This window comes from Ixodes scapularis, unplaced genomic scaffold (genome assembly GCF_016920785.2).
Source record: "Ixodes scapularis isolate PalLabHiFi unplaced genomic scaffold, ASM1692078v2 PGA_scaffold5__190_contigs__length_132052651, whole genome shotgun sequence".
NCBI classification, from domain to species: Eukaryota; Metazoa; Arthropoda; class Arachnida; order Ixodida; family Ixodidae; genus Ixodes; species Ixodes scapularis.
Genome location: NW_024609880.1, coordinates 43,080,858 through 43,095,469, shown reverse-complemented (window position 1 = coordinate 43,095,469; position 14,612 = coordinate 43,080,858). Strand labels below are relative to the sequence as shown.

At 44.3% G+C, this 14,612-nt stretch overlaps 1 protein-coding gene across 1 annotated transcript in view; it reads left to right on the top strand.

Moving 5' to 3' along the window:
* LOC8052063 (corticotropin-releasing factor receptor 1) overlaps nucleotides 1-9,063 on the top strand; it is a 192,390-nt gene extending 183,327 nt beyond the window's left edge. Inside the window, exon 10 of the mRNA XM_040215631.3 lies at nucleotides 8,316-9,063. Coding sequence (XP_040071565.1) covers nucleotides 8,316-8,624 — 309 coding nt within the window. The 3' untranslated portion in view covers nucleotides 8,625-9,063. The remainder of the gene's footprint in view (nucleotides 1-8,315) is intronic.
* The last annotated feature ends 5,549 nt before the right edge of the window (nucleotides 9,064-14,612 follow it).

Sequence of the window (14,612 nt, the reverse complement as noted above, 5' to 3'; positions counted from 1 at the left end):
TGTTTCTTTACAACGGCATATAAAGAGGAAAGTTCTCTGTGAAACGAATCGAACAACGAAAAGTCCAATATCTGTTCAAGAAATGTATCAGTAAAATATAGCCCATTTTGCTTTTTCTCTAAATCACTTATGAAGTGCATATTTCGCCCATATTCTCGAAAATAGATTGTCTAAGTCAAAATATTTATCGTGTCAAAAAAAAAAAAAAAGCTTCGTCCAAGTTTAAAAGAAATTAAAATCAAATATACTCGCTCAATGCTTAGACAGTTTTTAGGTTAAAGCCTGCATACTTTTTCGGGCTCATGTATATAATCTGTTGAGCTCGAGCTGGGCTCAGGCTTATATTTAAAAACATTTTGTCGGGATCGGGCCGCGCTCAAGCTTCTGTCTAAAAATTCGGCCAGGCTCGGGCAGTGTCTCTTGCGGGCCGGGTCGGGCCGGGCCTAAAAATTAGACATTCTATCGGGCTCGGGCCTGGCCTGGGCCGTGCCTCTACTGGGCTGGGTCGGGCCGGGCTTGGAAATTAAATACCCTACCGGGCTCGGGCCGGGCCTGGGTCGTGCCTCTACCGGGCCGGTTGGGGCCGGGCCTAGAAATTGCGGCACGTGCAGTGCTCTAATATACGGGCACTTTGATTTTAAATCGAACAGATTTCATATAAGAGTATATGGAGAGTACATGAATGCCGTCTCTTCACTGTGTGTTTTGGGGCTCGGACGACGTTTGATGGAAGAATATTAGTCGCGGTAATCGAATAATTAACTGGAATATATTTCGTATAGGCTATGATAGGAATCATCGTAAATAATGCATTTTTGACATGATTTATTGTATCCATATTAAAAGTTAATTAATAGATTTTAGTTAATCAGTCTACCGCGACGTTTTTGAAGGCGCTGGATAAAGATATATAAAAACTACGCTCTGGAAATTCGTCTGCCCCTCTTGCGCCTCGTGCATTTCTTTACCCGCCAAATGCGGCCAAGTGCTTTTGTTTACCCCCGACCTCAACCAATGAGGACACGAGGCTGGCTGCCTCGTCATCGAACGTTCCCTACGTGTTCACTGTGTTGACATTTGATGGTTGTGCCCTTCTCTTCGTTGTCACTCGCCAAAGACGCATTTTGGCGCACTTCCGTATTCACTTGGAAATTTTGAACTAAATATTAAGTAGGAGGAACATTTGGTCAGGCCGTTATCGAAAATACACCCTTCAGCCCAAATGTTTCATGAGACCCTCTCAGCACTACAAACCCTTTCAACCCATCAAACCCCCTCAGCCCGTCAGACCCTTCAGTCCATCAACCCTTCAGACGCCCAAATGACTCCGCTCAAACCTGGGCGTAAGCAGCTGTAGACGAAAGCGATAATGTCAAAGAGGGACAACCGATTTCTGTGTAAAAACAAAATATCTTTGAAAGTACTCCTGCGGAACCAAGGAAGACGCCGCACGGATCTATATCTTTGAAAGACCTGCAGAACCAAGGAAGAAATCGCACGCACCAAAACAGACCAAGTGGCAAGCCCTCAAAGCCATGCTCACCTTTCTGGAGGAACCCGGACCTATCCAGATATCCACGGCGGTAACAACAAGCAAACCGCACACGAGCGGAGAGAAAATGGCTATACCGGCCTCCTTGGCTTCTTCACACCACTTGCTTTCGCCGACCGCTGGACAAGAGCCTGAAAGTCCTGCACACCCCCCCCCCCCCCCCCCCCCCCTGCGAGCGCCGAACGGAGGGAAACGCAGCACTCCTTCGCCGTGCTAAGGTTAACGCGGGGCGCGGGGGCTCTTGACGTGAACGGATCTCGCCTCTCAACAGGGAATTTTCGTGGACCGTTTTCGCCGTCCCGCAATGCCCTCCGCAACCCGCTGCAATACCCGGAACTCTACAGTCAAGGCCATCGGCGCGCAAGCGCAGTAGCGGCTTCTTCGTTGCGGAGGGATTAGCGGAAAGGGAAACGCAGTGTACAAAAGCTCCCTAATAAGACCGAAAAGACAGGATTGCGTTCGCATCCCAACGCCGCTCGGCTGGCACCTCGTCAATTCTCCATATGGGGTGGTCGCCCCCGGCCGCCTCCTTGGCGACCTGACATCCAAGCAGTGACAAACAGGTGGGCCTATGAGTCCACAAACACGATAGGATCTGTTTCCTTTTCCAACTACATTGCCCGATTCAAAAAATGTATAAGCGGCTTCCTCGATGCATATATCCTGAAAGGACATGTGATCGCTACCACAAACCTGTTAAAACGATTTTGTTGAGTGGTGTGGTATCACGGACAGGATTGGGACAGACCCCACAGGCCTCTCAAAAAGCTACGACGGATATTTTACACTCTTTAGGAGTTCTTAAAGGGTATGCACGTTAGGCCTCTTACTAAACTTTGACGGACATCTCAAACATATCAAACATTTTTATAGGCGCGTCAGAACATTAAAATTCTTTTGGGTCTCATAGGCGGATTTTTAATAGGGGCTCTATGTGTTTATGCTACAAATATCACAGCAACCGGTCAAGTAGAGTTAAAAAATAAGAATGCCACGATCGGCGAGCATGGGATTCGTAGAGGTGGGTGCGTGATTGTTGTGTTGCTGTCATTTGTGTGTCTTTTTTTTCTGTTTGTGTATGTCAGTACATTGTATCCTATATTCTCGCTTGCCTGTGTATTTCGAGCTTCAACGACAAAGTAAATACCAACGTCGCAGTTGGTTGTTATCACTCTAAAACTTTTTCTATTGAAAAACAAAAAAATATATATATTTTTTGAAGAAACGTTTAGAACAGAACTCGCTTTTTTACAAAATCTGTTTCACACTTCTAAGAACAGAAACTATTTTTCTACTAGGCTGGGCACCAAAAAGTTAGTCATTTAAAAAAAGGACGAAAACCGAAAATATTGTTTTTTAACAAACAATACGAAAGAGAGAACCGAGGAAAACAGATAATTTGTGGCAAAAGAGCTGGCAAGCTTTTTTTTTTACTTATTTTTTACAGTGATGGCAACATTGTTGTGAGCCTGTTCAGTGCCTCGTGTAATACGGCCTCATAAACATAAGAATATAAAACCGCTCGTCTAGTGCACTACTTTGTCTTCCCTACGTGTTTTTGTACGCTGTTCTGTTATTGTTCATAAATTCCGCAGATGGTTTTCTTTTACTTCTGTTTTAGATGGCAGTCCGTTCAAGGAAGAGTGCCTTTATTCTTACCGGTACTTCAGCATACATAAACCGGAAATGCCCCGGACTGGGGGCTCCAACTGCAGATACTGGAATTTATCCCCGCAATAAAGTTTCTTCATTCATTCAACCGGAAAGAGAAAGATTCAATCAAACAAAAAGAAATGCGAAGCAACAGCATGTAATCACCATGCCTGTAACCATTGTTTTGTTCACTCTTTAATATCGAGCTCTTCATTCATATCGAATGCAACAGCAACTCCTGCTGTTAATAATATGCAATGTTTCTCGCTTATTAATTAAGTTTGCTTCGTGATCGCATATCATGCAGTGCAAGTTGTGTTGTATGTCCTACACGAAAGCAATACGAAATGATCTCGTAAAAAAAAATTAACGAAGAAATTACAATAGCGTTAGCGTCCTGGTAGATTTACACTTCTCACTAGCTAGCAAAATAAGTTCATTACGAATAGTAAGCGTGTTATTTGCTTTATATATTGTTCTTTAAGGAATCCTTTACTCTCGAGGTGCCTCAGGGCTGACGTGTTTCCTGTTTTGTCCAAAATCTTTTTAATTTACCGAATATTTGGTCGTTGTCGAAACTCGGAAAAGTTCCAAGCGATGGCTACTTCAAACATTATGACTAAAATAAAAACAAGAATAACTAGTCAATTTGAATTTGGAGGTTTGGGCATTGGTATGAACCAAATAACAAAAAAAAATTTAATACCGTTTTACGCAAAAAAAAAAAAAAAAAAATCGAGAACTGATTTCATTTGAAAATGTCATGATCAAAAAGCACTAAATTTGATGCATTATTTTATTTTCTCCCTGTCTCAGCGTTTAGGATATGACGTTTCCTAGCCAGCTCGCCCGCATACCCTTGCTTCTCGCAAATAAAGAACTATCACTCATCACTTGGCGATCTGATTCAATTTCACCTGTGTCACTCCGCTTGTTAGGCACAACCTTATGATTTAAACGTCATTTCATTTTGAAACATAAGGTATACTTCTTGACCAAGACACGTTAATTAAAGCTGGCACATGTTAAAGCTGCCAGTGCTTTATTATCGATAAAGCAGATCACTCATATTGAACCTATAATACCTCACAGATCACTCACATTTATATCAAGAACCGTAGTAACAAAAGTTCAGCTTCTCGTGGAACGTCACTGACCTCTCCCTTCATATGGTGAATAGACCCTTTCTGAAATTGTGAAATGATGCGTAGATTATGCGCTGCCACCATTAGTTTGTCTTATCGCTTCTGGCGCGAAGCCCTTGATTGGTTCCGAGTTCGCGTCGAGCACTGACGCACCACGCGTGTGGAATGCGTTTCGATTCTAGTACAGTCCGAATGCTGACGAAGCGCTCGTGTTCCATGCGTGCACACAGTACCAACTAATGGCGGCCGTACATAATCTATGCATCATATCGAAATTTCGAAAATACGTGGCGTTAAGTATATCGAAGTGTCTAGCGTTACGTCCGACGTAGCCCAAGTGACGTCCAAATCTCCGTCTTCCCTAGGTTCACGGGGGGGAGGGTTAGATGTACACGTTTCAGTGCTCCGTCCGGACGTAACGCTAGCCACAGCGTATATATATATATATAATATTCCAGAAAAATATTTGCCCTTAAGGAGATGGTCGTCCAAATCAGGGAGAAGGTCGCCAAAAAAGTGTGTGGAAACGCTTTAAGCCTGTTTGACTCTTCCTCAGTCCGTGAAAGTATATCTGGATTTAAACAAAATGTATGCAAAAATATTGGTTACATGGAAACTGTCAGTAACAACGCTATAATGACGTTAAGGAATCAGGACAACATGACGTGGCGTTAAAGCACGCCACGTCATGTCGCCTTGATTAAAGCTCGATGACTGCGCGTTCCGCAACCGCGGTGTTGCTAATTGCCTGCGTGACGCTCCAGCACTCCCGACACTTCCCGAACGATGTGTTTCCCTGAGAGTTGTAGCAAATTTCAACTCACTGCCGCCTACGCGTGAAGCTGGTTAATCCCTATCCGAGCTAAGCACTCCTTTTCGCGCTTCGGTGTCCCTCTACGATACGCACTAGAAATCCTCACCCTCTGCTTTTCAAGACGAATGGCGTCTGACAGGAAACACGGTGGAACATGGGCGTTCCTTTGTCCTTTCTTTGTTATGCGACGACTTGCTCCGTTCGCCGTGGAGGTTGGAGTGGAAATCTTGCATATTAAAAGAAAAAGACGTTTAATGTTGCGTAGACCCGGTAGCCGTACTATGTCTTCCCGTTTATGCTCTTGGGCGAATAAATGCATGAAATGAGGACGGTGTCTCACCGCGTCGGTTCAGTAAGGAGCTGCAAAGGATGTCACCGAAGCATGTGATCTTGGACTTTGGGCATATAGGTGACTGCGAGACGCTGCGAGGGATTTTAGTTTTTTTTTATGTCTTGGCTTTGAACTGTCTTTTCGTGAGTGTTTAAATGCGTAGCTCTATAAGCTCTAAAAAAAGTATGAGTTTACTTTGTTCCGTAACACGGAGAAAACCAATCGCCGCGAACATTATACTTCGTTCACCCCCAAGCTGATACTGCAGCGGAAGCTACGTCCTCGTTGTACCAGTTATACGCCTCTCTTTCACCGGGTCATCATACTTCCGGCCATACCCACGAGCGGAGAGGCGGGTCAGGCGATAAAAGGAAGGCAGCTGATTGGTAGCTCCCAACGTAGCGTCAGCTTAAGGGTGAATGGAGTACGTATAGAAGCATTCCAGGCAAGGACGAAGTCCAGAATGCTACTAAAACATGATGTCCATTGTAACTGCGCACATTGCATTTTTTACATTAAAGTATAAAATACCTTTTAACGCTACCCCCCAATCCCAAAATTTTTTCCGTCCCTCCGTCACTCCGTCCGTGCATTTCCAGGTAACTTTAGGTGACTTAACCTGACGTCACCTAAATTTGGCGGAAATCTGGCATCCGACGTCAACTGACCAATATGCCTTCCGGAAATTATAGGAGCGTAACCTATACTTCAACTCAGTTTCCCCGCTAAATTTAACGGGACAATTTACGCCTTCCTGCCAAAATAACAACACAGGTTCCCCGCTAAATATAGCGGGAAATTGCCGTCACGTGACCTAACGTCGCGTGATCTATACAACAATTCAGCTTCCCCTTTAAATTTAGCGGGGATATAGGCGTCACATAACACACCAATTCCCTCGCCCATTCTCTATAATGCATTGCATGCATTATAGTACTTTAAAAACCAATATCACTGCCAATTTTTTTTTATTTCTTTAGCGGAGAGGCGTGTAATTACAGTTTGATTTTCTCCGTTCGCTGGAATTCTAAATAGCAAGCATGTGTTCCTAAATGTGTACCCGAAGTGTAAATGTGCACGTTAAAGAATGAAATGCTAGAAATCGTGCCGCAATTGCCAGATTTCTCATCTACACCGTAGACACTAGAGTCAGTGTTAAGGCAGCTTGCCCAGTTTTCGTCGTCTAGTCCTAAATCCGCGAAATAGTACTTTTGGTGATCAGGATTCCAAGCGCGCGGTAGGTCGTCGCGAGTGTAATGAAGTAAGGGTAAGAGCATTGGGCACTTGGGCAAAGCTATTCTGGTTGAAGGTTCCAGCGCCAAGGTTGAAAATAAAAATGACGGAACTGAGTAACGAAGATCCCACCTTTTCGAGCGCAGCCCTTAGGCGCCCGTTTCCGCTTGAGCGGCGTCGGCGTAGCCGCGAGCCCCCCCCCCCCCCCCCCTCCCCCCCCCGAGAACCTCGGGAGGACCACAGGAAGACCTTGGGTTCCTTCGGGAGGACCTCGGGAGGGCCATGGGTACCTTCGGTAACCTCGGGGATACCCCCCCCCCCCCCCCCCTTAGTATCCCTCACTCCTCCTCCTCAAGAGCTGCGCTCTAATTCGGCGTTACAGATAGTTGCAAACGGCTTTTACTTAATTTTTTTCGGTTATTTATTGAAAAGCGTGGTGGCAAAATGTTGCTCCGGTCTTTTGACTCCACGTTGTGCTCCGCGATGCGAAATGTTAGTCAAGCCCTCTGCCCTTCCTTAAGCTTGTTTGCCAAACTTATTTTTTCTAAAGCCCTTTCTAATTTTACATCTTAGGAGTAGTAAAACTACCCTCTTTTTTTTTCTATCTTTTATTAGATTATGAATTCTTATAGGGGAGGAAATACGGTCCGGCGAGACAGCAAACAACACTTGCGTCGCTTGCTTCGCGCATGCTTCGACACCGTACGCACGCGGAGAGACTGCTGGCTGCTCTCAGCTAAGAGTCCAAAGATGTTTCTCCCACCATCTCCGAGGACGCCGCTGTACGAATTCCTGCGAGATAAGTTCGTGCGCCCTCCGTTCCCTATGTACTATCATTATGCAGAAGTGGTCTATTGCGGCGATGCAAAAGACATGTGCTCCGTGCATTTCTAGGAATAGCTAGTGGAGAAACGCTTCGCAGAGTTATGAAGGCGTGCTGATCGTTTCTACTATTTACTCTGGTTACATGAATCGAACGTTTTTCCCAACATCGATTGCCGCCACTTGCATGCCGTGTTTCAGTGTGGTAATGACCTAATATACACGGCTGCATAATTCTACAGCTCTGATTCCAACTCGAACTTTCGGTACAGCCTTGATCGAGGGAAGCTAGACTTGGTAAAAAGTAATTATAAACTGACTTATTTGCGAGAATGTTCTTGCACACAAGGCATTTTGCGCTATGATATTTTTGATAGAGCGTCACAAAACTTGAGAGTATTATAATTGTTCCGCTACAGGGGTTTCTTTATATCATTTATTATGAAGCTATTAGTGTAAATGTGTTTGAATATAGGATATTTTCCCGTTACATGTTTCATATATTTATGACAATAAAAATATACGTTTAATTCCAATGTTGCTATAAAAATGACCGCTTCCCACGTAGCCGAGGACAACTCAAATGTAACTACACAAAAGCACCACAGTTTGTGATTTTTTTTTTTTGCACTATCCTTGCACTGCAGGTATGCCCAAGATTCTACCTAGTATCGTGTTTTTTTTTGTCTTTTTTTTGTTAAGTTTATTTTGCGGAAATTAGCAGCCACAACTGACTTTCGGCACTTTCCATGCTTTTGTTCGCAGGTGCAAACCGCTGTGCGCAACGCCTACCTGCAGGCGCTCATCCGACGGAACCCGAACCGCTACTCCCGGGGCCGGGGACTGTCCCAGAGCTACTCGACCTACTGCGAGGGTTCCTCCCTGGCGCCGGACCTCCACCCTCACGCTCACCACAAGGTGGCGCCACTGCGCAAGGCCTACCCGCCCATCCGGCGCTACTCTGAAGTGGAAGTCGAAGCTCTGTCGTCCATCGGACCCCCGAGAATCACGCACACGCCGCTGCCACCGCCGCAGGCGTCCGCCGTCAAGTGGGACCGCAACTGCTACTTCTGAGCCGCCAATCCGGCGGTGGCGCTACAGGAACGCGATGGCGCACCAACTGAGGGGCGTGAGGACCGCGAGTGAGCACACCGTGACGGTCGGCAGAAAGTATCTTCAGGATGTTTTCCTGGCGAGGGAAAGGAACGGGTTTTTGCCAAACGAATCCGCGTACGCCCACACGAGGTGTGGCCACTGTACTTGCGCGGAAAACAAAAATCTCGCGAAGTGAACCATCTGCGCGTGCGCACTGCCGACAGCAGAGCTACCACAGCGTCCATACGTCTGAACCGCTCGTTGGTCTATACGATCCCAGTAAAACGGATGCCTGACCCGTACTGAAGAAATCAAAGGCAGGATGGTTTCTGACCAAGGTTAGGCGATCGCGGACGCGGTGTCCGGATACCTTTCGTGAAAAATATGAAGGGCATGCTTCACGATGGAGGGAACTAAAGTGTTCACAGTCTACATTAACCAGCTGTCCCCGAGCGTGAAGACGTGTCGCGTTTGAAGGCGAGTATCTGCGAGGGCTATATCTAACCCGCGACTGGATTATTGTGGATGTAGGGAAAGACATTTGCCATCAGGTAAATCAAAATGAAATACCAATTTAAATAAGACAGCGGGTTTTTTTTTTTTTTTTTTTTTTTTGCTCGGCAAAAAATCAATGAAGACTATGTTACACTAAAATACAGGAAGTCACTTTCAACGCATTAAGCGACACGAGTCCTAATGTCCATGCTACATAACGAAAGGCGGCACGTTGATCCCATTTGAGATGAAGTTGATATTCTAATGATACGCAACACCTCGGCTTTATTGGACAGAATGCCAAGACAAAAACATTTCAGAGTGATTTCAGAGAGAAATGAGCTCAGACTATTCTGTATACTGGATTGGCTGGAAATTTATTCCGATGGCTGAAGATTTTCTCGCACATTTTTCTTCCGACTCTTCGACATAAAGACTCGGACTCTTCGCAGACTTCGATGAGCTAGAGTAAGCACGCATAACATGACAGAATTCGGAGACAAATCCAAGAATGGATCGTTATTCACAAGCACCAATTAATAACTTTTTCTCTATTCATATCTGCTCTCTCAAGTTCACGTTGAAGTAATTAGTGACCCGTAGACAATTGAATTATTTTACAATTCGTCGTTACTCTTAAGACTGAACTCTAGTTTGGAAAAGTCTTCTAAATCGCAATAACCTCCAACCATTATTGGTGGCAGCAGTGAGTGGTGAGCTAGCTGCGCCATTGTCGCTTTATGGGACGGAGCTTTATTTACTCAAGCATCACATAAATCTGTATAGCCGTTTTCCTATAGCATTGGCCATGCACCCTGAGGCACTAAGACCAACAAAATGCCCCCCCCCCCCCCCCCCCCCCCACACTCGTTTGGCTCATGTCTTCGCCTTGAAATCAGGGTGCGATAATGCATCGTTTCTTTTGATTACTACATAAACCACATGGACTGCCTGACACCTACTTCTGAGAAAAGTTTAGATTTTTCTCACTGTTATTTATCATTTTAGCCGCAAGAGTGCCCAAGCACAGGGACGAGCACTGAAGTCCTGTCACCCTAAGTTTATGAATCTCCATAAGATGTTCAACGTAATTTAATTTACGCCGATGTGTTTTTGACCAGAAGTGGACAGACATCTCGCATTACAATAGATGACAAACAAATTATTTTTTTTAATATACATTCTTTTCAACATCTAGAACATGTGCAAGCAGAAGGCGCTTTTATATTTTGCTGACTAAAACACGATTATTGCAACTAATCTTCCATAAAGGTTTTTTCGTGGTATCTATGATATGTGCTTCTTGTTTCCACAACCTGCACTCACGCAAGCCTCTTCTCTTCAAATCAAGCTTCATGACTGCAATAATTCACGGCATATTTTGGCAGCGCGCCTACAAACACAAACTGGTCCTGGACGTTAGAACGCTTCCCAATACTTCAAGACACACGGTTTGTTGTTGAAGATGAAACCTCATTTGTGCTCATGAAATGAATACGTCGCAAAGACAAAGTCAAGAAACACTTTGAGTGTATCTCTTCTTTTTTTATGCACATGAAGTCGAAGTGGATTGAATGTGGTTGTAATGGTGCCTGAGTAGCTAACAGGGTACATAAAATGTTTACCAACTCCCCCTTAAATTAAGCTAGGTATGATTAGCCGACTCTGAGGAAATTGCATTTTCAGCAGTACGTGTCTGTAGACGCAGAAGAACAGTGTTTTAGAATGTGTTGTTGAGAACAATCTGCAACTTTTTCCATGTTGCTAAAAAAATAGTTCTGGTATGTTTTTTCCTGCGAGACAGGAACAGAGTATGGTCACGCGAAACACCATAAAACTGACAGCTTAAAAACACAGTGCGTAGCTTATCATTCTCACGCTTTATCCTTTGTGGCTTTGAGACACTCAGAACTAGCAACGCCTAGCGTCACTAGCGTTTTCGGTGACTATGCGGAGAGATAGTGTGCTTCATGCGCAGGAGCTGCAGCGACGTCACTACGACGCCGAGCTCTGATTAACTTTGATTGTTGGCAAGGACACTGCAGTGTGCTTTGAAGTCTACCGAATATATATTTCGATCAGCCAACAAGAGTTTAGCGTTCTGATAACATCGCCAACCCCTGTGCAAGAAGCAGACGAACTTGCACTTCGCATTGGCAGGGGTCACAGATTGCTCAACGTCACTGCTGCTTCACGTTGCTCCCTTTTTTTACGGTACGTGTTGGTGCGTAGGAGTCAGCCTGTGTGTGCGTAAACGAGGGCAGAAGCCAATCGTCAAAGTTCTTCCCACACGTGTAGGCTTCTGCGACTTGTGTCCTTGAGACAGCGCCCCTAAGGCTCGGAAGAAACACCCCCATGTTGACCGATCGAGATTGCTTTTGCGAAATACTGTTGACACACTTCAGTTTTGAGGTTCAATAGGAGAAGCATCAGCGGAAACATATTTGTTTCATTGTTGCTTCCTAGCCCCTAAAAATAAACGAAGAACAATATTTGTTTTCACAAGGTTTGCACAACGTTGGTGTATGAGTGTTACAGTACCCCTTCATTTTTATATATATATATTTTTTAATCGGTATATGATTTTTATTTTAAACAACAATATTCGTGTGTACAAAAAAACGAAGCAAAATTTCAATTTATCCCTCTTTGGCACGTGTATGTTTTCTGGGGCTATCTCACTTCATGTAGGCATTGCTTATCTTCTAAAAAATATTGAAATAAAAAGAACGCTATTTCATTTTAATGTTTTACATCTAGTTTGACTGCGAAAGTAGTTTTAAGCAGTGAAGAGTTTTATTTTTCTTGTTTTTTTTTCATCCGTTCCCTTGCCTAGAGGTCACACGTGAGGGTATTCTGGCTGTTCTTCTGCAGGTACCAACAAAGCTGTAGCTTTGAGCTTTTGTACAGCAGAGTCCAGAGGTACAATCCGTCGTCAAGTCTCCTAGTGGTTATGAAGTGCGACTGAACAAAACAGAAAAATTACCCCTCAACTTTGAGAAGTTAATGAAAACTGAAGTTGAACCCCATTGCGTTACGACGCATACAAACGCGAAGACGCGAGCACCTACAGTGTACCAAAACCTAGCCACTCACGACCCTGTGACGCCATGAGACTATAGATTGTGACGATAGATGAAATATTTTGATTATGTCTGCTCACGTTTGAGTTCGAGCGCCACTGTGTTCCACACTGTTCTACGCGATGGACTACCGTCACCGTGCCATTCCTTCACCAGACCCCATGAAGTCATCGCGAAGTCGTCGGTGCGACTATAGCACCACTCGGACTACCGCTCCACAACCCCCTCGATCAAACTTGTGTGTGCAACCCAGGACGTGACGAAGGAACTGGCGACTTCGCTTCCTGTGCCGCTGGAACAAAACGTAGAACCCCGAAAATGTCCATGCTTGATGTGGAGATCACTGGCGAGAACAGATCCGGGACATTGTGGCCATCAGCAGAATTATGAAAAAACAGAACGTCGGGATCTTCTGTGCTTAGGTGCCTGAAAAGCGTCTCCGACCGGTGTGTTCTTCGCGTCCTTCTTTTTAGGCCTCTTGATTTCCGCCTAATGACGTCACACGTGAATCACGTTGTTTTCCCTGCGGTTTCGAAAGAGCGGACAAGAATACGACAAACCCGGTTCTGCTGCAGGTCCTTCTTTAGTTTGACAGCCCGTGGAAGCTTTAGTGACCACCAATAGGGCCGCCGCGACGACAGCGCCTCTTGAGGTCGCTTGTACGAGTTGTCGGAGCATGCACAACCAAGCGCCAGGGGTGTGACATCCGAGAGCGTGACAGGCCTGCTCACGTGACGTAATTTGTTGCCACTTTGGGACCAATTTCGATGCGTGGGTGGTGTAGGACGCTGAACGCAACGGTCGAAGACGTGCTGCAGACACAACAGCAGCGTTATGGAATCAGGAATATAAAAACTGAGAAAAGAATCGCACAACATGAGAGCCTCGTCCTACCTGAGCGACACTGCCAACACTGTTCTTATATACTATAAATGCAGTGTTTACAAGTATTGTCTACCCTGCAGCGTCCCTATCTGGTAACTAAAGAACGTTAAACAAGCGGTACTCCGGTTAAGTCTAGGAACGCCAAAACAATTTTTCTCCGGTCAGAATTTGGCGTTTGTCGCGCTAGTAGGAGAAGGCTACAGGAGCGAACAAAGAGTACGTATATCGTTGTTGTTATTAAAATGTTATCTTATTCTCTTTATAAGTGTATCACTTTGTTGTTGTTTTTTATGAAGTCTGATTTTTTCATGAAGCTTCGCTTGAAAGCTTCAGGTGAGAGCATTACGATTGTGTACACACTTCTCTGTACAGTCTGCACAAACGAAGAACATGTCACGTTGTAAGATATACAGGATGTTTTTGTGTGTCTGTCTGATTTTACCGATTTAGAGGTGAAGTTGCTTTTGGAGCATCGTAGTCACCAACTACATTTTATGTCTATCCACCTAATATTTCGGTACATAAATCTAAAAAAAAAACGCGCTAGTAACACGAAATTCCTGAGCTAAATTGTGTAATATTACAAGAAGAGTTGGGTAAGGCTTGCATGTGAAGTGTTATTATACTTAAAACAGCGATACTAGGAGTGACTAAAGAAGATAGAATTACACAAACCCTGCCGAAACGTGAGGCAGCGCGTACATATCTCTCCTTTTCATCTTTCCTCACGTGGTCATTTTCGAAATTTACTAAAGCTCTAGTTTTAACAAATGCACCTTAGGATCTTCTGAATAATAAGCACACTTTGAACTGACTGGATTAACTCCTTGCGTTTTATTATTGCATTAAGTAACCCAGGTCATCCTCGACAATTGGATAGTGCAAATCAGAATGTGCTCTACCAAAAGCCTGGTAATAGAAGCAGACCGTAAGCGGGCTGTTGTCGGTATGTAAACAAAAATTTTAGTTCAAGGAGTTCCAACTGGCTGGCCTGAGATTAAAAAGCGAGATATTCGCTCGTATATAACTAAAATAAAACGTTATCTTCATACAATATTAGTTATGGTTTTCCTAACAAAAAGGTGTCCGAAGAGTTTTTGTAGTGTCAATCTAAGTAAGCCTTTTATTAGCATCCACAATCCAAAAATTACCTCTCCTCATATCGAGAACTTCCGATTAAAAGCGAATCTATGAAAGAGAAGCTCCCCTGTAGGTAGATATATTGTGCTTGCGAGACTTTTGGGTACTGGAAACGCTTTCAAATAACTCCGTTATTTTATTTTCAATAATTTAATTCCGTATCGCAATTATGCTTTCAAACCAAGTTGAACCAGCTCAGTATTAAATATTTTTACTTTGATTATTCTAAATGTTGAATCACAAGAGTATCGGTTCAGATCCAATCCTGTCACGGCTACGGGTTAGCATAAAAAATTCTACTTTAGTGAGGTCCACATAAATTCCTATGCGTTCGCTCCGCTGAGCGAAAGGAACTTTGCATTTG